At 44.1% G+C, this 25,552-nt stretch overlaps 3 protein-coding genes across 6 annotated transcripts; 1 reads left to right on the plus strand and 2 right to left on the minus strand.

The window, feature by feature from the left end:
- The first annotated feature begins 64 nt into the window (after window positions 1-64).
- Window positions 65-11,683, plus strand: LOC118358517 (Y+L amino acid transporter 2-like). 4 transcript variants are annotated; one of them, XM_052480478.1, is made up of 12 exons: window positions 65-198; window positions 445-509; window positions 3,926-4,514; window positions 5,142-5,267; window positions 5,388-5,532; window positions 6,030-6,153; window positions 6,574-6,677; window positions 8,828-8,924; window positions 9,188-9,337; window positions 9,489-9,672; window positions 9,841-9,900; window positions 10,775-11,683. In XM_052480478.1, exons 3-12 carry the CDS (start codon window positions 4,013-4,015, stop codon window positions 10,894-10,896), a joined length of 1,614 nt encoding a protein of 537 aa, XP_052336438.1. In that variant the 5' UTR covers window positions 65-198; window positions 445-509; window positions 3,926-4,012; the 3' UTR covers window positions 10,897-11,683. The 4 variants fall into 4 exon arrangements, 3 of the variants coding, with proteins under 3 accessions (XP_052336438.1, XP_035592339.1, XP_052336432.1); XR_004820475.2 differs by lacking the exon at window positions 65-198 and adding an exon at window positions 10,322-10,457 and having other exon boundaries at window positions 246-509; window positions 10,775-10,901; XM_035736446.2 differs by lacking the exon at window positions 65-198 and having other exon boundaries at window positions 246-509; window positions 10,322-11,683.
- A 39-nt stretch (window positions 11,684-11,722) lies between these two features.
- slc7a6os (solute carrier family 7 member 6 opposite strand) lies at window positions 11,723-14,933 on the minus strand. Its single transcript, XM_035736483.2, has 5 exons — window positions 14,670-14,933; window positions 13,660-13,968; window positions 13,240-13,446; window positions 12,301-12,433; window positions 11,723-12,161 (listed from the first exon to the last, which is right to left on the minus strand). The coding sequence occupies exons 1-5, from the start codon at window positions 14,859-14,861 to the stop codon at window positions 12,052-12,054; spliced, it is 951 nt and encodes a 316-aa protein (XP_035592376.1). The 5' UTR covers window positions 14,862-14,933; the 3' UTR covers window positions 11,723-12,051.
- Window positions 14,934-16,240: 1,307 nt separating this feature from the next.
- On the minus strand, window positions 16,241-21,488 carry LOC118358526 (adhesion G protein-coupled receptor G3-like). Its single transcript, XM_035736463.2, has 12 exons — window positions 21,331-21,488; window positions 20,771-20,834; window positions 20,295-20,385; window positions 19,976-20,110; window positions 19,576-19,704; window positions 19,352-19,406; window positions 19,068-19,159; window positions 18,388-18,506; window positions 17,856-18,136; window positions 17,651-17,750; window positions 17,266-17,546; window positions 16,241-17,157 (listed from the first exon to the last, which is right to left on the minus strand). Exons 1-12 carry the CDS (start codon window positions 21,389-21,391, stop codon window positions 17,048-17,050), a joined length of 1,518 nt encoding a protein of 505 aa, XP_035592356.1. The 5' UTR covers window positions 21,392-21,488; the 3' UTR covers window positions 16,241-17,047.
- Between the last annotated feature and the right edge of the window lie 4,064 nt (window positions 21,489-25,552).

Genomic DNA, 25,552 nt, shown 5'->3' on the forward strand with positions numbered 1-25,552 from the left:
ACCAATGTGGAATAGACGACTAATTGTCATCTGTGCCCAGTGGGTTTTTTCTCGCTTCAAAAGTGGTTGAATGGCTTTTTTTTCACCCCGAAAGCACCTGCAAATTTCCACAGATGAGAAATTACACAGTAAACGAGAATCACTTCCCTTACCTCCAACCAAATTAATTTAATTTGAATTCTGAATAATCGATTCCAGGTAATTATTTTACGTTGAAGTGAAAAATCGGTTTCATTTTGTTTATTGGTCCAGTGCAGTTGTAAATCAAACGAATACACTGTGAACACAAAGTATATATATATATATATATATTTTTTTTTTTAAGTAAATAGTGAATCATACAAGTGTTCCAATATACTGTATTTGAGAGACCGTGTCCATTCGTGTGATCGTTTATTGCCGTTGTAACGTGACTATGATAATTGATCTCTGCTGTGTGCTCAGTGGGGATGCCGCAGCCACACATCTTGGCAGGTCGTCAAGAGCGATAAACGGAAAACAAGAACAAGGTAAGACAAATAGCCGATACAAAATGGAGCGGTTACTACTTATTTCACTAGTTGGTGTAAATGCCTGATTCACAGCCTACCTGCCATGTAGGATAAAGGACGTTGTTATTTCCTGGAAAAAAAGATGGGAAAAATGACTGGTCCCTTGCGTTTGCAAAGGGTTTTACTGTATGTTTTACTGAACATTACAGTAAACATAATGTCAATATTGTTTTGGAAACAGACCAAAATCAATCTAATTTAGGTTAAAAATTCAAATCCTCGATTTCCCTGTAGGGGAGAACGGGGTTGGTTGTCACAGTGCTTACTCAAAATCCATTGGGGGTTGTGTAATAATTTGCTGCTACTGTAGGCTGAATGATAGAACAGCTATTTCCATGTTAAAATGTTATGGGATGCATTTTTCTCTATTGTTTTTGGTGGTTTCATGGTTGGTAGGCCTACGTTATGAACAAATAGCCACAGCAGTCTACTGTTAAAACTCACTTAAAGTGGATCCATCCTCAGTGTTAACAGTAAATGCGTGGCAGAAGTTGCACTAAATTTTCACAATGTTCAAGTTTGTGGTCAGCAGACCAGAAATTTGCTCAGGGCCTAATTTCTTTTGAGGGAACATTGGTCAGATACATGATTTATGTCTACCTGGTTTGAGAGATTTTGATAAGCCATACCCCAGAATGATCCTTTTACTGAAAACGAAAGGCTGGTAATTGAAAAGACTCATAGTCATAAGTCATTACTTTCCTTTGTGTAGAGACCTTGTGAGTATGGTGGTAAGGCTGGGCAATATATAGTATTTTAATGTATACTGGTATGGATCCACGTACCGTTGTTTAAAAAAAATACAGTCTATGATACAGTGCTAAATAAATGAAAAGTTGGACAAATTGGACTAGTTTACTGTCAGTTTTGTCCTAGTTTGGGGTTGAGTATAAAACAATCAGAATGGAGAAAGCCCATTTAAACCACTTAGAATTCATTGGTTGTCATCTAGGGATGCACAATATATCGGTGAACATTTCGGAATCAGCCGATATTAGCTAAAAATGCCAACATCGGTATCGGTGTCGATGTCTAGTTTAACGCTGATGTTAAAAACCGATGTCAAAGGTACCGTGCATACCTATGTGTAAAGTTTTGCGCTACACATAACCTCCATCGATAAGAGACATTACTGTGCAGCCGTATTCATCGACCTGGCTAAGGCTTTCTACTCTGTCAATTACAACATTCTTATTGGCAGACTCAACAGCCTTGGTTTCTCAAATGATTGCCTCGCTTGGTTCACCAACTACTTCTCCGATAGAGTTCAGTATGTCAAATCGGAGGGCCTGTTGTCCGGACCTCTGGCAGTCTCTATAGGAGTGCCACAGGGTTCAATTCTCTGGCCGACTCTCTTCTCTGTATACATCAGTGATGTCGCTCTTGCTGCTGGTGATTCTTTGATCCACCTCTACTCAGACGACACCGTTCTGTATACCTCTGGCCCTTCTTTGGACACTGTGTTAACTAACCTCCAGATGAGCTTCAATGCCATACAACTCTCCTTCCGTGGCCTCCAACTGCTCTTAAATGCAAGTTAAACTAAATGCCTGCTCATCAAATGATCTGCCCGCCCGTCCGTCCAGCATCACTACTTTGAATGGTTCTGACTTAGAATATGTGAACAACTACAAATACCTAGGTGTCTGGTTAGACTGTAAACTCTCCTTCCAGACTCACATTAAACATCTCCAATCTAGAATTGGCTTCCTATTTCGCAACAAAGCATCCTTCCCTCATGCTGCCAAACATACCATCGTAAAACTGACCATCCTACCGATCCTTGACTTCGGCGACGTCATTTACAAAATAGCCTCCAACACTCTACTCAACAAATTGGATGCAGTCTATCACAGTGCCAATCCGTTTTCTCACCAAAGCCCCATATTCTACCCACCACTGTGACCTGTATGCTCTCGCTTCATACTCGTCGCCAACCCCCAGGCTCCAGGTCATCTACAAGTCTCTGCTCACTGGTCACCATAGCAGCACCCACCATAGCACCCACCATAGCATGCGCTCCAGCAGGTATATCTCACTGGTTACCCCCAAAGCCAATTCTTCCTTTGGTCGCCTCTCCTTCCAGTTCTCTGCTGCCAATGACTGGAACGAACTGCATACATCTCTGAAGCTGGAGACTCTTACCTCCCTCACTAGCTTTAAGCGCCAGCTGTCAGAGCAGCTCACACATCACTGCACCTGTACATAGCTCATCTGTAAATAGCCCATCCAATCTACCTCATCCCCATACTGTATTTATTTATTTATCTTGCTCCTTTGCACCCCAGTATCTCTACTTGCACATGCATCTTCTGCACATCCTACCTTACCTTACCTCTCTTATCCTACCTCATCCTACCTCTGCTATCTGAGCAGCTAACCGATCGCTGCAGCTGTACATAGTCTATCGGTAAATAGCCCACCCAATTTTACCTACCTCATCCCTATACTGTTTATATTTATTTACTTTTCTGCTCTTTTGCACACCAGTATCTCTACCTGTACATGACCATCTGATCATTTATCATTCCAGTGTTAATCTGCAAAATTGTAATTATTCGCCTACCTCCTCATGCCTTTTGCACACAATGTATATAGACTCTCTTTTTTTTCTACTGTGTTATTGACTTGTTAATTGTTTACTCCATGTGTAACTCTGTGTTGTGTGTTCACACTGCTATGCTTTATCTTGGCCAGGTCGCAGTTGTAAATGAGAACTTGTTCTCAACTAGCCTACCTGGTTAAATAAAGGTGAAATAAAAAAAGAAATAAAAAACACATTTGTTTAAAAGTTTAACTTGTGAAAGTAACATTTACTGCCATTTGTATTCACAGTAGCCTATGTGTAGGGCCCTTTTTCCCAAGCAACCAATGATATAGGCCTATCTGACATTTCGGGCTGTGTTGGTGCTCTCTGCTCTTTCTACAATCTACGTTGTTCTCTTGCATTATGTTATAGTCTAACTACCACATATGCATTGAAATGTACTAGGCATATGGCAATTAGGGAATAGGCCATTTGGCATGTCGCCCTGCAGTCAAATTCAAATATACTACACCATTGTTTCTGACATCACAATGTCGTCGCTGTCAAACATTGTCATAGACGATGCAACTGTAAAATTGCTTGCTACATGTGGAAATTAAAAAGGAGGGTTATTGTCAATTATTTCTTTAAAACGTTCATACAGTTTAGACATGGGTGTGAGATGATGGGCAATGATGGGGCCTCCCAGAGCTGCAGAGGTTTCCGCTGCACCGGTGAGTGGGCTTGAAGGAGAGTAGAGGGATTTGCTTCAGAGGCATTAGCCATGCTAGTTTTCTTTCTCTCTTACAAATCTCTAATTCTCTGTCTTCTCCTTTCTTGTCTCTAGTCTCTTAGGGCAGATAGCACCTAGTCAGAGGGGACCCTTTTCCCAGACGTAGCCAGCCAGCTAGGACCCCAGACAGACAATCCCAGCATGGGGAACCAGGACGAGACCAGGAAGCTGAACGGCAGCTCCTCGCACCCCGACGGCACCTCAGCCGTGGCCCCCGAGCAGGCTAAAGAGAGCATGCAGATGAAGAAGGACATCTCCCTGCTCAACGGAGTCAGCCTCATCGTGGGCAACATGATTGGCTCGGGCATCTTCGTGTCTCCCAAGGGCGTGCTCATCTACAGCGCCTCCTACGGCCTGTCGCTGGTCATCTGGGCCATCGGTGGAATATTCTCAGTGGTCGGCGCTCTGTGTTACGCAGAGCTGGGCACCACCATCACCAAGTCCGGGGCCAGCTATGCCTATATCCTGGAGTCCTTTGGTCCATTCATTGCCTTTATTCGCTTGTGGACATCACTGCTCATCATTGAGCCCACCAGTCAGGCGGTCATCGCCATAACGTTCGCTAACTACCTGGTGCAGCCGCTGTTCCCCACGTGTGAGCCACCCTACTCAGCCTCGCGCCTCATCGCAGCCGCCTGCATATGTGAGTAAACACTTATGACGCGCTTACGCCCTCTCTGCCTCACTTTTTCCTTTATCCTTCTCTCACATGTGGCAAACAAAGTGTCAAAGGACACTCTCTGAAATGCAGACACTGTAAAAATAGAATATTAGCAGACTGTTTAATTTAAGTTGAGTCACTAAAAATGCTCTCAAATTGCTCTCAGTCGGACTTGCTCTCTAGGTTTTCCAGTACCTTCCTACCTCATACCCATTTTCAGTAACCCTTCGCTACTTCAGCAGACCGGTATGCTAACATTTGGGCCAAGAAATAATACATACTGTTCCTGCATTACAGGGTGTACATTTTAACTGATTCCAAATCTGTTTTCATGCATGTGTGTGCGTGCACTCACTGGACTGTGCATCTGTACAGACAGAAGCCCAATAGAGCAGGCAGAACTACTCTCAAAGTTAAGAAGCTTCGTGTCCTCTCATCGTGTGACCTGTGAATTGTAACACATAACATGTAACTAATTGAAAGAGTACTGTGTGATTGAAAGTCTCACAGTACAGTAAAACAATTTGGCTCTGATCTTTGATCTTTACCAGTCTTCTGCTAAGTACTCGTCTGCTGATGTTGTGTGAACATTGTCTTCGGTTGGCCTAGGTTTGCTGACGTTCATCAACTCGGCCTACGTGAAGTGGGGCACCAGGGTGCAGGATGTCTTCACTTATGCCAAAGTTCTCGCCCTCGTCGTCATCATCATCACAGGCATAGTGAAACTATGCCACGGTCAGTGACACTAACACTGCTGCCAACACACGACTGTTGATTCATTTTCATATCAGATTTTTATCCCATTTGCATGAGAGGTTGTATAGTAATTATTGTAATTAGTGATTATCCTCTCAGGATACACCGTGAACTTTGAAGCGTCGTTCCAGGGCTCTTCTACAGACCCAGGAGACATTGCCTTGGCCCTGTACTCTGCCCTGTTCTCCTACTCGGGCTGGGACACACTCAACTTTGTTACCGAGGAGATCAAGGACCCAGAGAGGTACTCATGACACCCTGACAAACACATACCAAACATACCGTTATTGACCTGTTTGATTTCCGCCTCTATAGTCAGTCATTAACTAGCCTGGCCACAGATCTACTTGTGCTTCAGCCAACTCCTTTGTCGTACATGACAGTTTGGCATGACAACGAATCCAACAGAGCGGTCGGCTGAAGCACAAACTGCTCCGCTCCCGTGCTAGAACGGTAACTGGGTTCTGTTACTAATTGGAGGAAGCTTTGGTAACAAGGATGTGTGAGTGCAGTGGTAGATAATTGAGTTCCATAGTGATCGCTGGCAGCTGGCTGTTATTCCAAAGTAGAACCTACTGTATGTACATTCACACATTAGCGCCATTGACATGTAACCTTACCACCATGTTGCATTGTAGGTTAAAGCAAGTAAACTCCGGTAAGAGTATATGCCAAGCAGAGAGAGAGAGAGACGTATACTGTATGAATGATAATGTTTGACCTCTTACCCTGTTTCCATAGGAACCTGCCCCTGTCTATTGCCATCTCCATGCCCATTGTCACGATCATATATATCATGACTAACGTGGCTTACTACGCCGTGCTGGACATGAGTGCCATCCTCGCCAGTGATGCCGTGGCTGTGGTGAGTTCAGAATTAAGAGCTCTCACTTTTATATCATGGAATAGAGCTGTTGAAGAGCAGATTATTGCTCTGATTTCCGGGAATGTAGTTTGAGAGGTCAATTGCATGCAGCGCCGACCGACCCACATGCCACATGTTGAAGTTTTTACTAGCCGATTAATGCCTTTGCTTTTTATTTATGTATACATTGAGTTGATGTTCTGTTCCTAGGTCTGTTTGGCTTTTGATTCTATAAGCGTCTGCTCACCCTCAGGCAACACTGTCGGCTGGCCCGGCCCAGTGAGAGTCTGGATGTTTAATTGCAGTCCAACAGACTCCCATTTAGATATGGATCTTTCTTTATAAATGTGTAAAAGTGCCCCCTGGAAAAGTGTGTTTTTGAGATTCTGTGTTAAAATTTAAATTAAATCTTCTCTGTAGACGTTTGCCGACCACACTCTGGGAGTGATGAGCTGGACCATTCCCATCGCTGTGGCTCTGTCCTGTTACGGAGGGCTAAACGCATCTATTATCGCCGCATCCAGGTAAACCCTGTGACACACACATACACTCCATACAATGCCCTAAACTTCATAGTCTTTATAGTCTAAGGCCTCGATTTCCATGTTCCATCTGGTTATATCTCTGGTTATGTTGAGCTCCGCTGGTTTTTATAGTGAAGTTCCTTAATAAAAACCCATCTGGAGTTACTTTCTGGTAATGGCTACAGAGGTGCACTAAATTGCCAAAAGTATGTGGACACCTGCTCATCGAACGTCTCATTCCAAAATCATGGGCATTAATATGGAGTTGGTCCCCCCATTTGCTGCGATAACAGCTTCCACTCTTCTGGGAAGGCTTTCCACTAGATGTTGGAACATTGCTGCGGGGACTCATACCCATTCAGCCACGAGCATTAGTGAGGTTGGGCACTGATGTTGGTCGATTAGCCCTGGCTCGCAGTCAGTGTTTTAATTTGTCCCAAAGGTGTTGGGTGAGGTTGAGGTCAGGGCTGTGTGCAGGCCAGTCAAGTTCTTCAACACCGATCTCGACAAACCATTTCTGTATGGACCTCGCTTTGTGCACGGGGGCATTGTCATGCTGGAACGGGCCTTCCCCAAACTGTTGCAACAAAATTGGAAGCACAGAATCGTCTAGAATGTCATTGTATGCTGTAGCGTTAAGATTTTCCTTCACTGAACTAAGGGACCTAGCCCAAACCATGAAAGACCCAGACCATTAATTCCTCCTCCACCAAACTTTACAGTTGCCACTATGCATTCGGGTAGGTAGTGTTCTCCTGGCATCTGCCAAACCCAGATTTGTCCGTTGGACTGTCAGAGAACGCGTTTCCGCTGCTCCAGAGTCCAATGGCGGCGAGCTTTACACCACTACAGCCAACACTTGGCATTGTGCATGGTGATCTTAGGCTTGTGTGCGTCTGCTCGGCCATGGAAACCCATTTCATGAAGCTCCCGACGAATAGTTATTTTTGCTGATGTTGCTTCGAGGCAGTGTGGAACTCTTCAGCACTCGTGGTCCCGTTCTGTGAGCTTGTGTGGCTTACCACTTCACGGCTGAGACTTTTCCACTTCACAATAACACCACTTACAGTTGACCGGGGCAGCTCTAGCATGGCAGAGATTTTACTAATTTACTTGTTGGAAAGATGGCATCCTATGACTGTGCCAATTTGAAAGTTACTGAGCTCTCCAGTAAGGCCATTCTACTGCCAATGTTTGTCTATGGAGATTGCATGACTGTGTGCCTGATTTTAAACACCTATGAGCAAAGGATGTGGCTGAAATGGACAATTCCACTAATTTGAAGGCGTGTCCACATACTTTTGTATATATAGTATATGCTGTATGCCACATATTTACCAATAGGCCAATTTTCTACGTAGTTTAGTGCAGAAAACGTGATTATTAACTACATTGACCATAATCCATTGCACGGCTATTTGTCTGGTTTGTGTGGGTCAGCCACGGAGAGGGAGAGAAGAGACAGAAGAGATTGAGAGGGATAGAGAGCAGTTGCTTCGTGAGGTATCTCTATCTGAAAATACATGATCTACGTGATGGACAGTTGGTATTCAGCAGTCATAAAAGTATGCCTTATTTACTTTGAAGAACTATTGAAATAGTTTGGGCTCCCGAGTGGCGCAGTGGCCTAAGGCACTCCGTCTCAGTGCAAGAGGCATCACTACAGGCCATGGTTCGAATCCAGGCTGTATCGCATCTGGCTGTGATTGGGAGTCCCATAGGGCAGCCCAGCGTCGTCTAGGTTTGGCTGGGGTAGGTCGTCATTGTAAATAAGAATTTCTTCTTAACTGTCTTACCTAGTTAAATAAAGGTTAAATATAAGAAAATGTGATTTTGTCAGACAACATAGGCAGGAGCTCTATAGAGATGAGGTGATGAATTGGAATTAAATAATAAAGTCATCAAATGTAATTTATACAACAACTGAAATACTTCATTTAAGTAAAATCATGTGAATAACTGATGATTAATAAGTGATAAACAGTAATGGGCAGACACTACCATCATGGGACTTTTATGATTTTTAAAATTCTGTGTTGTTCAACCCACATAATGCATAGTGCATTAAATAATGTAACCGAAACTGAACTGACCAAACAAAGCACTAATCGCTCAGCACGATCTCTAAGTGATACCTCTGCCGTTGGCAGGCTGTTCTTCGTGGGTGCTCGTGAAGGTCACCTCCCGGACGCCTTATCAATGATTCATGCAGAGAGGTATACACCTGTCCCTGCTCTGCTCTTCAACGTAAGCACCCCCTTTCCTTACATCACTTTAATCACAAACCTTAGAACAATGTCATCAACTTCTATGCCAAACAAACTAAGTAGATTCATCTCCACTGTCCACATCAATGCAATCCTGCTGTCAGTGCTGACACCTGGTGGATGGACATGCCCAGTGCAGCTTCCTGACTCTGGTGTGGATGATGCTGATGAGCCATGTCTCCCCCTGTTGGCGAGTCATACATTCTGCCTCTGTTGACCAGTGGCTTTTTTTTGTGCCCACAGTGTGCCATGGCCTTGGTATACCTGACTGTAGAGGATGTCTTCCAGCTGATCAACTACTATAGCTTCAGCTACTGGTTCTTTATGGGTCTGTCTATCGCCGGGCAGATCTACCTGCGCTGGAAGGAACCAGACAGACCCAGACCACTCAAGGTGAGATGAGATAACTTGACTGTCTCACCCGTGAACCAGTATGTTCATACTTTACCAATGAATAGACTAAAGATAAGTAGTTACATGTAAGGCAACAATAAATGTTATTTTCTTCTTCCTTCCATGTCTGTCCTTGTGTTCCTGTGTGCAGTTGACCCTGTTGTACCCCATCATCTTCTGTTGTTGCACTGTGTTCCTCGTGACAGTGCCACTCTACAGTGACACCATCAACTCTCTCATTGGCATCGCCATTGCCATCTCAGGAGTGCCAATCTACTTCCTGGGCATCCACCTGCCCGAGTCCAAACGCCCACCCTACATTACGAAGTTACTATGTGAGTTTCCCTCTCTAAATAAGACCCTTTCCTCAGCCTGTTTTCAAATAAGAACTGCTTTATATTCCTGTCTTGTATAATAGTTTAAAATAATTCCATTGAGAGATGTTGGAATTAGTATTTTCTTTTAGTAATTTACGATTGCTCTTAACTCTTCTCTTGTGCCAGGTTCTTTCACACGCTTCACCCAGCTCACCTGTTTCTGTGTGCTCACTGAGATGGACATCAGTAAGTAAACCTCACTCCCAACCATGCCACAAAGTTCTCACCATTGTTACCCACCACCCTTTGCAATTCACAAACAGACATATGGGACCAACTCATGGAAATTCATCTCTTTTGCAAAAACAAGGAAATATTTATACATTTTACCTGAATGTCTCACTACTACATTAGTCTGTAGTTTACAAGTTGGGACACTATACACACGTTTACACACACAGACAGGTATAGAGAGGTGACAGTGTGGGACTCCAGTTGCTTTTCACTGTCGCCAACCTGGTGCCTGATGGTTCATGTGAAGTTAAGCATTGGGCCAGGACAGATCCCAAGGAAAGCCATGGTCATCTGACCAGTACTCTAGGACATCCCCTCCTCCTTATGTCATTATACTACTCATAGTTTCACTTCTCCCCATCTCCTGACATAGCATTGTCCCCTGCCTGGTGTATGAGCTGAGGGGGTGAGATCCACATCAGAGCCTGTGGAGGTCTCTCCCTTCTCAGGGGCTGGAGATCCATGTATGGCTATACATCTCGTATCTTGTGATGGAATTACCTAGAGAGGTTAGACACTTTCATTTTTAGAATTTGAATGTGCAGTGCCTGTCAAAAACATTAGGAACACCTGCTGTTTCCATGACAGACTGACTAGGTGAAATCCACTTCAATCAGTGTGTGTGTGTGTGTGTGTGTGGGGGGTGGGGGCTAAAGAAGGATTTTTAAGCCTTGAGACATGGATTGTGGATGTGTGCCATTTAGAGGGTGAATGGGCAAGACAAAATATTTAAATGCCCTTGAATGGGGTAGGGTAGTAGCTGTCCTGCGCACCGGTTTGAGTGTGTCAAGAACTGCAACTCTACTGGATTTTTCACGCTCAACAGTTTCCCGTGTATATCAAGAATGGTCCACCACCCAAACGACATCCATCCAACTTGACACAGCTGTGAGAAGCATTGGAGTCAACACGGGCCAGCATCCCTGTGGAATGCTTTCAACATCTTGAGGCTGTTCTGAGGGCCAAAGGGGGGTGCAACTCAATCAGGAAGTCATTCCTAATGTTTTGTACACTGCATATGCCAAAGGGACATGCAAACAGACTGATTTTTATAAATATTAAAATGTATTTCTTAAGTGATGCTAAGGTCTGTTTTCGTGGAGCTTTTGAGTTATGGATGATTTTTGGAAAAGGGGAACAAATGACTCCATCTGCTGCCATGTGGTTCACCACAGCTCTACTACTGTCCTTAAGTTCAGTGTTTTTTCCAGCCCTCTGGAAAACTTCAGTTATCACGTGCTGATTGACCTCAAGGTTAATGTAGTATTCAATGTAAACTATCCACAGTATTTGTCCATACGCACACATTTTCTGTAATGGGGCTGGGCCTCTGTGAAATTATACAATATTCATTAATCTGAAAAACCAATCCCACTCAGACATCCTTCTGTTATTGCTTTGGAAAATGTGCAACAGCCCCAACTAAATGCCATGCAATCTCAGCAATGGCAAATGTCAACATGGTCTTTGGAGGGTTACTCATGAGGTCATGTCAGCTTTACCAACAGTTTGGGATCACTTGATGGGCTTATTGGGGCAGCAACAGTGAATTAAACACATGAAAAGGATCTCCTGGGCCAATACTCAATGAAGCCACTGAACTTCAGTATATTTTTTTTCTGGTGATTGACTGCTGGTAAACATGACTGAGCCAACTAACTTCACAAAATGCCCCATGGGAGATTTGATGGTTATCTAATTTGTGTAGTTTTAGCAATAAAACTTCTTAACCAGTCTGCAGTATATTTTAATTCATCACAGCAATAAATGCACATTTATTTTGAAAGCTTTATTTTATACACATCTACATATTTACAAAAGGGATTCAGAGTTAATCTTTCAAACGTCACTCACACATCAACAGTACAATCTCCATGTGACAGGGAATGTAGACCCAAACATTAACACACAATGATTCACTACCATACGCTAACATGTACATACTAACATGCACAAAAGGCAAACACGCAGTCCAAACCATCTCAACATACAAGTTTAACAAGAAGCACACAAAGTATACCACGGTTGTGCGACACATCTCACACCAACACTTGCACAGTAAAAAAGGACACTCAAACATCCACCAATACTCAAAGTTGGAGATCAGTCGGAGTCATCCTTGTCTCCATCGTCATCATCCAATTCTTGAATCACCTCGCTCTGGTACTGGTCCCAGGATCTACGACTGTACGAGTGCTCCTCTTCCCAGTATCCTTCAGCATGAGAATGGCAAAATGAGGTTCCGGAGAGAAACTAGTAACACAACTATCCTGAATACGGGAGCTATGATAATCATTGCATTAAGCTTTTGTGAAGTTTGTACAATGAAAAAAATAAAAAGTACTAGCCTACCTCCATAGCGCTCCTCTCTGTCGCTGCCATCCTCACCGTCTTCCTCTGGGTAGTCATTCCTCCAGTTCCCCTCTTCATTCTCATCATCCTCGTCCTCATACACTTCTTCCTCATTCACAACCAAGTCAGGCACCTGGAAAACCAAGACATCGAGGTTATCCCTCCTGCACCATTTTATGTCATTCAGATACTAACCTCATCCCAGGCTCAATTGCTACCGCATATAGAGCCTGGAAACAGTGCAACAAAGTGGGCCTTGCATTTGAAAGTGGCATGGGTTAAAATCGAGGCGAGAGAGAGCCTGCTACAGCTCTATTAGAATTTGTAAAAAGTTATAACCACAACCATAGTTTTGGGAAAACCCAATTGAGTCTGAGTTTGGGCACAGTTTGAAAACTTTCCCATTTCCCTTCCTTGTTTAGGCTAAAAATCACTTTTACTGCTTGCGCTTTGAAATCCCTCAGAACCTCCCCTCTACATTGGGGTTCTGCTAGATGGTGACAGATCAGCTAAAAGCTCTGATGAAGGCCGCGAGGCCGATACGCTTATTAAATATCAGTGATACTACCAAGAGCGGTGTGCGGTTTCCTTCATCTTGTTCAACTGTTGCCATGCACCTGCAAAGACATTGCTCAGATGTGCGAGTGACTTTTGAATTTTGACAGATCAGCTAATGAAATCCAGCTGGACTTATTCCCAATCCTGCCATAGGCTCCATTCAAGTCCCTTTCTGAGGCACTGTGAAACCAGACAGTTTGAAAGAGAAAGAGTCGGCTGGAAGACGAGATTAGTCAGATACCACAGCGGTTCACCAAACCAATTAGGAGGGTACAATTGAGATTGGTCTATGTGTTAGGCTAAGTTATCTGCATGGCTGTGAATGGTCATACTTGTATCATGAATATGCATTGCATTTGAGTATTGTGTTCTGATCCTTACCAACTCTCCCTCGTCTGAGTAGGGCCTGACGGACAGGATGTCCTGGATCCAGCCTGCTGTGACTGTTTCCTGGTAGTAAAGGTCATACACGTAGTCATCCTCCCGTTCACGATGTTCAACACCCACACCCTCTCCAGACACACTCAGCTTCTCACGGATCATCTTCATCGAGTTACACAGGATAGTCTCTGGGTCAGGGGTCAGCAACTGGGAAACACAGAGTGCAGTCACACAATAAGCATCATATTCAAGCCATCCACATATTAGGCCTGTATGTCAGTGGCAGGTAGGCTACAATCTGGATCAACTGAATTCATCATATGGTAACTGTTGGCACTGATACGTTTACATAGGATATCCTGGTTTTAAGAACGTTTCCCCAGCTCTAGCTAAACATTAGGGAGCCCGGCTCACACTTACCTTGCTAGAAGCTTTGCCCTGGTCCCCATCTTCCTGGATAATGTCAAACACCTGAACTTCACCCAGGCTCCAGACATTTTTGCCTGGCTCCTCCTCTGTGGGCTCTGGCTGCATTGAGGGGGACTGTTCTGCAGGCAGCCCTGCTCGATGGCTGGAGAGGATCCTGTATCGCTCATCCCGCCTGGTGCTCCACTTAGCGCTCCTTAGATCTCCCGCAATCCTCTGGGAGCTGCCTGCAGAGGGGCGCAGGGCGTGGGCCATGCGGGGGCGGGTCAGTGCTTCACGAACATGTGTCTGGACCGGGGCATCCTGAGAATAGTGACAAAGTTGGGAAACAGTTATCCTAACAAAGAGGGTTGAGAGACTAATAAGACTGGCAGTGCATTACATTAAAGATTCACTAAATTAACTTAGCTAACAGAACTGTTTGAGTGCTAAGAACACATTAAGATTGAAAATAAAACAATGTAGAAGAAGTAGGTCATAGAAACTCGCTACCTAGCTATGACCGTCTGACTTTCAGGACCATGACCACACAAGTAATCTGCGAACAAAAGTTATTTTCCACCCAAACAACAGGTGTTGCGAAGGATTATTTCCTCATAGCTGGATAGCTATACAAATTAATATTGTCCCATGCTCTTGAAATGGCATGAATACAAAAAGGCAGGTACACCAGATAATGGTGCTGTGAAGTTAACGTTATCTAGAACGTAGGCTGGCTGGCTAGCTAGCTTGTTAACGATAGCTATCTGTGTTGTTAGCCAGCTAACGTTGGCTAGCTTGCTAATCAACACAAAGCGAGCTAGCCAGTTTGCTGAGTAAGGATGACTTGAGCTAGAGAGAAAATCTCATTTAGATAGCGAACTAGTAATAAACATAACGTTCGTTAACCAGCTGATAAGATAACCATAGTTAGTTAGCTAAACAGCAGACTCTAGTGTCTTGCGCAGCACCAGCCGACTGTGTCCAGCGCCCACGAGACACCGTGGTTTGACAGCGGCCCATACCTGTGATGCTACGGTCGCCACGAGTTTGAAGACCGAATTCTCAACCTCTGTATCATCGGGCTCAGGCACAGATTCCCCAGCGGTCTGGGATGTGGTCTCTGGTCGAATACGTTTACAGGCAAGCAGCAAAGCATCGGCAGGGTCAGTTCCTCGCTTTCTTTTCACCCGGAGAATAGTGGTGCTTGGATCCATGGCTACTGCTCCAACTGTCGCTACCGTAACTAGCTAGCTATAGTCGCACTTGTGAAAGAGGAGGCAGGGTTCTTCTTATTTTTCCACTATTGTATCTTCTTCTATGAGGTTGAACGGCGGTTGGCATCCAATACATGTTGCATTACCGCCACCTACTAGACTGGAGTATAATTTTTCTATCTTTACTTTTACTCAAGTATGACATTTGGGTGACTTACTTTTTTCACCACTGATTCAATCTGTTTGTCAGCTCCAGGTAGGCTACACAAGTGGCACAAATTAATTTGCAATGACTCCAGCAACATATTTATTATATAACATGGTATGCTACAGTAGGCTATAAGTCTTTGCTAGGTAAAGCCCCGCCCTATCTCAGCTCACTGGTCACCATAGCAGCACCCACCTGTAGCAAGCACTCCAGCAGGTATATTTCACTAGTCACCCCCAACGCCAATTCCTCCTTCGGCTGCCTTTCCTTCCAGTTCTCTGCTGTCAATGACTGGAACGAACTGCAAAAATCACTGAAGCTGGAGACTCATATTTCCCTCACTAGCATTAAGCACCAGCTGTCAGAGCAGCGCACAGATCACTGCACCTGTACATAGCCCATCTGTAAATAGCCCATCCACCTACCTCATCCCCATACTGTTATTTATTTGATTTATTTTGCTCCTTTGCACCCCAGTATCTCTACTTGCACACTCATCTTCTGCACATATATCACTCCAGTGTTTAATTTCTATATTGTAATTATTTTGCCACTAGGGCCTATTTATTGCCTTACCTCCCTCATCCTACCTCATTTGCACACACTGTATATATACTTTTTCTTGTATTATTCACTGTATGTTTGTTTATACCATGTGTAACTCTGTGTTGTTGTTTGTGTCGCACTGCTTTGCTTTATCTTGGCCAGGTCGCAGTTGTAAATGAGAACTTGTTCTCAACAAGCATGCCTAGTTAAATAAAGGTGAAATAAAAAATAATAATAAAAGAAGCACCCACTCTCTCTGGACAGAATAAATACAGAAATGTCACTCCCACTGGACTAGAATCATCCTTTGCATGACCATCGGGGCGAGGCCCGGGCTCAGAGGTCTTCAACACACCTGCCACTACAGGTAATTCATTCTCACTCGTGTCAGGTTCAATTTCTGAGCCATCAGAGACAGCAGAATATGGTTTATACTTGGCGCCATTCTTCCTCAACACACATCTTTCCACTATACTCACCTCTTCTCCTTCTTCCTTGCTGTCCATAACCACATCTCTCCGTTCACCATGCTCTTGCTACAATAAATTACATTACATTAAAATTCAAAGTGACATTCTATGTATCATTAAACCGTTGGGGAAAAGGCTGAATCATAGGTTAGATATTGTTGGTAAATTATTTTAATGAAACAATAAGAAAACATTCAATTATATATTCAATTATCTGATTAACACCACAACACCATTTTATCCAGTAGATAGGCTGTGTGCTATTGGCTATTTGCTCCATGTGTCACACTTTATGTGTCATATCATAAATGTCATGTTTACACCAGGGGTGAAAGTAAAGTGGTACGGTCTGGCGTCCACAAAATAAATGGTGGGGGTACGCTGTACCGGTAAAATATGAGCCTATCACAATCATTTAAATCAAAATGTCCAAAAAAACTGTGGCCTATTATAACTATGTTTTATCATTACCGCATGTCAGAGTCAGGAGCATTTTGCAAATGGACATGAAAACAGGTGGCAGGCATATGTTCCAAAATGTCATGTGTTTCGACGAAAAGAAACACTGAAATTATGCCAAGGCAGAGATGAGTGGCCGACACCGAGATACACGCAGACAGCAGTGGATGCATACATTCTGGCCTAATGCCAAATGCCAAATGTCATGACACTTTTTGGTGTTTTGTGTAACAGCTGTCTCTTTCCATTCCATTGCGAGTGAGTGAACGTGCGCGAGTAGCCTAGTAAAGGAGCCCTTGTTTAACAATCAGATGAAAACATCATGACTGGTTGTGTTTATGCCATAATAAAAGGTCATACATTTTATTTCTCGGTATAAGAGGTCTGTACCGGGAAGAAATTAATTAGATTTTCACATCTGGTTTAAACTCATTGTATGCATGGGTAAAATGGGACTTGGTCTGCAAACACTACTAAAGGTATGCTGGAATGTGTTGCAGATATCAGTTGAGGTTTGTCTCCATCATCTTTTGACTGGAAGAGTCTTTCACAGAGGAGCGCTCTGGGTGGCCCTTATGTAAAAGGGCAAGAAACCACAGGAACAAGAAGACACCTGTAGGAGGGATTGAAAAGTCACAAATCACTCAGCGATCACTCAGATTTAAAGCAGTCAATCATACGTATATCTTTCCTTAGAGAGGGTGTGTGATAGGATACTGACCCTGGAAGCAGTTGAATATACTGAAGAGGTACAGTCCAGGGAGAGAAAGGGGGCCGTAGGTGCAGAACGCCAGCCCCCATGGTACTCCTAGCACACAGCTGAGCCCCAGGAGCGTGGCCCAGTCCTTCCACATTCTACCCTTCCCTCTCTGCCCCCAAAGTTTCACCACCACCACACCTAGCATGGCTGTGTTGAAGAGGAAGACAAGGCCCAAGTATCCACTCACTGTGACGTAGCTGACTACCACTCCAGGGCTGTCTGTAGCACTGCTTATCCAACATCTGCAGTTAGACAAGAGTCCATTTGAACCTTTGTTTGTTTTCATGGCTATATATTTATTTAAATATTCACTTTCTGTCACAAAATACTGTGAATTGAACCTCACATGTCTGTTGATGAGCCATTATTGGCCCCCTTCATGTAGAAGCTATGTCTTCCGTAGACTCCTGAGAAACCACAGGCCACTACAGTCACAGTGGGTATGCCTGGAATCAAAGACTGCTTTTAGACTATACATTGTATGGTGCAGAATATCACTCAACTGTCAAAGAAAATAAAAAAAGACTCATGAGTGGAACTTGTGATCTCACCCCATCCAAACAGGCTCAGTTTGAGCAGGTATTTCCTGACATAGACGTTGAAGACGCGGACTAACAGCATGTAGAGATGGAATCCTTCAATGGCCAACCAGGTGAAGGTAGACAGGAGAGCCCAGTGCAGCATCAACCCAAAGGCCAGACAGACACGTCCCTCAGCCCCATCAGCCTCATGCCACACCCACCACTCGCTCAAGAGGTAGGAGAGGTGCAGAAACAGGAGCGCTCCTGTCAGATGCACATGAATACCTATTGACTGTTCAGAACTCCTCTTCCTATGGGGACAGAAAACAAGAGGCTCAGGCCCACAGAGATGTTTATATAATGTATACCATTTATGCTCTATTTCTTTGATCAGTCTGTGGACATATTAAAAGGGCTAAAGTGAGTTCTCTTGCTTACCTCTACTTTGAATTGTATTGCTTGATATTTTTGACACATACGTTTATGAATATCTACTATTGTGTAGCTGCATGGTGGATGGTTTAACTACTCTGTTTATTTTTAAGGAAGAGAGAATGCTTACCTAAGACATGTGTACATGACAAGGCTTACTGTTGTGAAAACCACAGAGAATGATGAACCAATGTAGGAGATGTAGCCTAGGTTGGCGGCATTCACAGGGTCTACCGACAACTTTGAGTTCTGTCAGTGGGAAAATAGCACAAGGAATCAAGAGTATGTTACCGGCTAGGACTGACCATACAAAAATGATGTCATTATTAAAGTGATAGTACACCCAAATTAACGTTTTGGCGTTGGTGGTCCAAATCCAATTCAAGTCAATGGTACCTATTATCATTTTTCGCACTTCATGTCCAAATTATCCGAAAGTATCTACTATTGATTGCACAGCACAATTAACTTACTTATAGATGATTTGGACATGAAGTGCAAAATATGATAATATCTGTATCATTGTCTTGCATTGGATTTATGCCAAAAATGCTAAAACATTAGCATTTGGGAAACATGGCCAGGTTAACCAATCAAAGCATGGACTGCAGTCATACCTTGTCGAAGGACTGCTTTTAGAGTAAGGAAATCATTCTGACATTTTGTCATTTGGGTGAAGTATCCCTTTAAAGTGAGTGTTTTGAAGACTTCTATATCAGTCTTTGCATGTCTTACACAGCTATGCTTTGTATAGAGTCATTCAAATAATTAAAGTAATCATCTATTTAAACAACTGTAGCACGTATTTACCACAAGCACAGCAAAGAAGCTGAGATGGTTGCAGCTGCACACAAACTCTCCGTGAATGAGGGTGGTGTTACAACCCTCTGAGCTCCAATCCCCTGCAGACAGAAAAGCCACAAATGTCACACACACACACACACACACACACACACACACACACACACACACACACACACACACACACACACACACACACACACACACACACACACACACACACACAGGAAAATAACATGGTAGTCCACAGCAGTGTTTCAACTACTAAAAGATGAGTCAAGCCATAACCCGACCTTCGCCATTATTATTTTCTGAGTCCTTCCAGAAAACACAAGTCCCTCTCTCAGTCTGAAACAAAGGCAATGTAAAACACACAGTGTGTAAAATGTATGGTTACTTCATTGAAGTATAGACTAGATTAATATTTGTTTTAGAGATGCACAGTTACAGTCTTATTCATCCAATTAGTGTCTAAAGTTCAAGTGGCCTCCATTCCACAGTTTGTCCAGTCACCCACCACATTTGTGTTTCTGAAGGCGATTCTGACAGGCTGGTCAAGGTCACTCACACTGTGGTCCCCCACCCTCACAGCCAGCACAGACTGCCTTAGGACCTCCCCTGATCTATAGCCTCGAACTAGACCGAGCTGTTGGCAACATTGGAGGAAAGTGCAACAGAAAGCAGTTACAGAGGAGCAAATGTCATTCAGAGAGGTCAAATGTGCCTTTTACTTTCATAAAATCCTTCCTCAAGGGAAACATCTGTATTTAACGAATTCACGATACTAAATCATATATTCATTGTTTTACTGTAGTGATAAATTGCATACCTGATATGGTAGCAGTGATACGATTTTGTCCGTTACCATTGGTTGGTTTCAGCTAAAACTAAGAATGGCCTATAAGTCAGTTACCAACCTTGAATAGAGAGCTGTTGAGTACAGCCATAGTAATGTGCACATAGTCAGTGGTATGAGAGTCGCTCCTCTTGCTTCTCTGGAGGGCATGTGCAGGGAAGTGCACTCTGTGTCCAGAATCCGTGCCCGCTTCTGCCTATGGTGGAATTATTAACGTACATTTACATTTTGAGCGCAACACATCCATCGGAAATAGCAAAAATTGCAATATGCAACAGTAAAGAGATAAGGCTGTATCTGAAGTGTTTGTTGCTGCACCCCTGTATATATGACTGAACCAGAAGGTTGTGAGATCAACAGCAATTGATTCATGATCTCACCTGATTGGATGCGTTGACAGACCATCTGTAGAAGTTTGGAATGTGCAGTCTGCCCTTTTGAATGCATCTTGTAATTCTATCCTCATAACACCTACCAAAAACACAAATCATCTTACACGATTTGACCCCTTTCTTATATTCAACTTAATCAATCTAATACATGGCTATCAAATCCTGTGTGGCTCAGTTGGTAGAGCATGGTGCTTGTAACGCCAGGGTTGTGGGTTTGTTTCCCACAGGGGACCACCAGTATGTAAAAGTACAAATCTGTATGCCCTCACTAGTGTAAGTTGCTCTGGATCAGAGCTCTAAATAACAAAAATGTTACCCTAATGGACATTCCCATATGGACTAGCTAGATGTTTAACTGTGTAGCTAAAATGATAAACAGGTACTGACTTTCCTTGTAATATCCATGGCACGTTAAAATCCCCTTACAATGGGGGATGATAGGTGCAGGGCTTTTATTGGAGTACCTGGTCCATGGCACTTCTTGGTGAAGGCAATCTTCAAGAGCATCTTTACAGTCTGGAAGATGGTCTGGAAACGTTATCGATAAGGTTAGCCATTATGGTGCATGTATCACTCTGAAAACGACTAAAATCCATACAAGGTACCAATGCTTCATTTCAAGACAACCACATCAAAACAACCAGATGAAAAACTACTGTAGGCACTCTAGCACTAAAGCCATTGCGGGTGACAAAAACTTAGTGGGGACCATTTCAATCAGGGGTGGCAAACCCTGGACCTCAAGAGCCGCAAGGAGTGCAAGCTTTTTTTCAGCTCAGTTGAGACACACCTGGTTGAATGAATCATGTATATTTAACAGACCTTGATTAGGTATCTTATTTGATTATGACAGCTCTCCAGGCCAGGGTTGTCCACCCCAGACTTGAATATTTAACTGGTCAACTCATTTTCACTGATGTCCATGAATGTCCAAACATGTTTACATAACCTTGACCTATACTCATCCACACATGCCATCCATTTCAACACTTGATCAACACATAGAAACAAAACAGGAGCTTACCATTGGTACTCAGGGTTGCAGGGATGCATATAAATATGAGAATTAAATCACGGATCTTCATCACGCTCTCCCTTTTTCAGTCTGTGACCGCCGATGGGTTAATGGTCTGTCTTCTTTGTCGATCTTTGCCTGTGTGTTGATGTTTCCTGATTTCATATCATCCCCACAAATAGAGAGGGGGTTGGACATATTTATACATGCAGGAAGTTGATTTCTTATTCAAATTTCGACATAGAGTATACTGTAGGCTGTGTCATTTCAAAACAGGATGAATACAAGTAGGCTATTGTAAACACAGCATGTAATGAATACAGCACTTTTATTAGTGGTTGATTCAATTTGTTAACATACAACATACAATTTAAGAAAAATCATCAAGAATAACACAATAAAGCTTAAAAGCATATTTCCTTTATAGTCATTTTTTTTTTGGGGGGGGGGGGGTGTTTGAGGGGTTAATGTTAGGTAAATTAATATATTAAAATAATTTAAGTTAGAATCAGAAACAAATCCTAGATGGTGACATTTCTCTGATACGGATTTCATTGTTACAACATCTCTAAGACTCATTCTGCCATTCCCCAGAAAGTTACTAGAAAAGAGGATGTCTGTTTCCCAATCATAAGGAAATGGTCAAATGTGAGTGTATTTGAGAACCTACTGCTCACAGTGAGACACTTTCTGCAGAAGTGATATTATTTCAAATGTAAAAAACATGACCAGATTGCAACACACTAATCATAGTTGGTTAGACTGTGGAAAAGCAAGGGATAGATTGTCAAACTAATAAAGACGAGGCTGTGTGAAAAGGTCTATCACATAAGAATGCTTTGTCTCAACATGTATTATGTGGGATTTATCCTAACATTCAGAAAAACCTAAGTCACAGTTTACGTTTTCTTGCACTATGTCAACAAGATCGCAAAAACTCACTTTGATGGTACATGGGCTTTCTTCTTGTTAAACAATACAGTAACTAATTTGAAACAGAATATTGACAGTATCATTTCTTTTAAATGTGTGTGCCTTATTATCAGTACAGTTGAGATTTCATTCTGCTTTACCAGAGCAATCATAGAGAAACCTCATGGTATGCAGGAAACTAAATCCTTTGGTTTGTCACTGGCTAATTATGCAACAGTCAGTTCAGCAACTTGAGATCACATATTAATGAAGGTTGATAATCATAAACAGCATACACTTCAATGAAATCATTCTCTCAAAGCACTTTCCCAATAAATACATTGGAATGATAGAGAAGAAAATACATCAACACAACTTTATTTATTTTTTAAAATGGATTTAACTTGTCAAGTCAGTTAAGAATACATTCTTATTTACAATGACGGCCTACCAAAAGGCAAAAGGCCTCCTGCGCAGACGAGGGCCTGGGATTTTAAAAAGTGAATAAATATAAATATAGGACAAAACACACATCACGACAAGAGAGACAACACAACACTACACGAAGAGAGACCTATAAGACAACAACATAGCAAGGCGGCAACACATGACAACACAGCATGGTAGCAACACAACATGGTAGCAGCACAAAACATGGTACAAATATTATTGGGCACAGACAACAGTACAAAGGGGAAGAAGGTAGAGACAACAATACATCACGCAAAGCAGCCACAACTGTCAGTAAGAGTGTCCATGATTGAGTCTTTGAATGAAGAGATTGAGATAAAACTGTCCAGTTTGAGTGTTTGTTGCAGCTAGATCCAGTCGCCAGCTGCAGTGAACTGAAAAGACCCAGGGATGTTTGTCCTTTGGGGACATTTAAGACCTTTAACAGAATGTGACTGGCAGAACGGCTGTTGTATGTGGAGGATGAGGGCTGCAGTAGATATCTCAAATAGGGGGGAGTGAGGCCTAAGAGGGTTTTATAAATAAGCATCAACCAGTGGGTCTTGAGACAAGTTTACAGAGATGACCAGTTTACAGAGGAGTATAGAGTACAGTGATGTGTCCTATAAGGAGCATTGGTGGCAAATCTGATGGCCGAATGGTAAATAACATCTAGCCGCTTGAGAGAGCACCCTCACCTGCTGATCTATAAATTATGTCTCTGTAATCTAGCATGGGTGTCACGAGTCCGACCGAGGGTGGTTTCCCTTCCCGGGCGGGTGGCGCTCGGCGGTCGTCGTCACCGGCCTATTTGCTGCCACTGATTGTCTTTCCTCCCCCTCCTTGTATGTTTATTGGTAGCACCTGTTTATGAATGATTAGTTTGTCTTTATTAGACAGCCGGCCCGCCTGGTTGTTGTGCGGGATTATTCAGTGTAACCTTCGGCTCTGTTGTAGAGGTACGTGTTAGTGCCTGGTCGTGCATTTTTCCGTTGTACATTTTCATTCCCTGTGTTTGGGGCCGTTACTATTGTGAGCACCCTGTGGTGCGTTGGTGCTATTAAAGAAGCACAGCATTGCACTCTCTGTCTCCTGCGTTTGACTCCACACCCACGACACCCGGGGCATTACAGAATCCCGCACCACAAATTGAATGGAGTCAGCAGGAGCAGCAGCCAACCCTCTCCCATCGATGGAGGAACGGGTTCTCCACCACACCACCGTCCTCCATCGGATCGGATCCGCGATGGATCAAGTGATGGAGAGAATGGACCGATGGGAGAGGAGTGGTCTCCTCTCTCCACCTTCGGCAGCCCCGGCTCCGGACTCCCCATCTTCCGACTCCAGCACCCTCCGTCTGACGCTACCGAGGTCTTATGATGGAGCGGTGGCGGGTTGCCAGGGGTTTTTGCTTCAGCTGGAGCTATACCTGGCCACCATCAGACCCACTCCTTCAGGAGCGGAGAGGGTGAGTGTCCTCATCTCCTGCCTCACGAGTCGTGCTCTGGAGTAGGCGAACGCAGTCTGGAATGGCCCAGACTCAGCGTGGGAGCACTACCCAGAGTTTTCCCGCCGCTTCCGTGCAGTGTTTGATCACCCTCTAGACGGCCGAGCGGTGGGAGACCGAATATTTCATCTCAGGCAGGAGAGGAGGAGTGCCCAGCATTACGCGCTGGAGTTCCGGACCTTGGCAGCAGGATCTGGGTGGAACGACAGGGCCCTTATGGACCACTACAGGTGTAGTCTCCGAGAGGACGTCCGCCGGGAGTTAGCGTGTCGGGACACCGCTCTGTCACTGGATCAGCTGATTGACATGTCCATTCGACTGGACAATCTGCTGGCTGCCCGCGGGCGTTCAGAGAGGGTCCTGTGCGTTTCACCACCCAGCCCCTCCGGTCCCATTCCGATGGAGTTGGGAGGGGCTGCGCCGAGGGGTACCGGAGGAGGAGGCCTTTCCTGCACCAAATGTGGTCGGAGAGGACACACGTCTGATCGGTGCTGGGGGGGTCCGTCTGGGAGTAGAGATGGCAGGCGGAACGCTTCTCGTTCACCCCAGGTGAGTCAGCATCAAACTCACCCAGAACCCCCTGTTGGTCACATGTTTGTCTTAACTTTTTTCCTTCACTTTTCTCCCTCTTCCCAGCATAGGGCGCTAGTCGATTCAGGCGCAGCTGGGAACTTTATGGATCGCGGACTCGCCCTTAAGTTAGGAGTTCCGCTGGTGCCGATAGATTCTCCTTTCCCTGTGCACGCCCTAGATAGCCGGCCATTAGGGTCAGGGATGGTCAGGGAGACCACGGTCCCACTGGACATGGTGACGCAGGGGAATCATAGGGAGCGCATCAGTCTTTTTATTATTGATTCGCCTGCGTTTCAAATGCCATCACAGTGGGGTATAGTTACCCTCTACCTCTCATCGCTATGGTGGTGGAATCATTCCACGGAGCGCAGTTCTTCACAACTGGATCTCAGGAGCTCGTATAGTCTGGTGCGTATTCGGAAGGGAGACAAGTGGAAAACCGCATTTAGTACCACATCAGGCCATGAGTACCTCGTCATGCCGTATGGGTTAAAGAATGCTCCAGCCGTTTTTCAATCCTTTGTAGACGAGATTCTCAGGGACCTGTGCGGGCAGGGAGTGGTTGTTTATATTGATGACATTCTGATCTACTCGGCCACTCACACCGCGCATGTGTCTCTGGTGCGCAAGGTGCTTGGTAGACTGCTGGAGCATGACCTATACGTCAAGACTGAGAAATGCGTGTTCTCTAAACGCATTTCCACCTCGGGGTAGTGATGGAGGGCGACCGCATTAGGGCCGTGCGTAATTGGCCGACTCCGACCACGGTAAAGGAGGTGCAGCGGTTTT

Source organism: Oncorhynchus keta, chromosome 2 (genome assembly GCF_023373465.1).
Source record: "Oncorhynchus keta strain PuntledgeMale-10-30-2019 chromosome 2, Oket_V2, whole genome shotgun sequence".
In the NCBI taxonomy this organism is placed as follows: domain Eukaryota; kingdom Metazoa; phylum Chordata; class Actinopteri; order Salmoniformes; family Salmonidae; genus Oncorhynchus; species Oncorhynchus keta.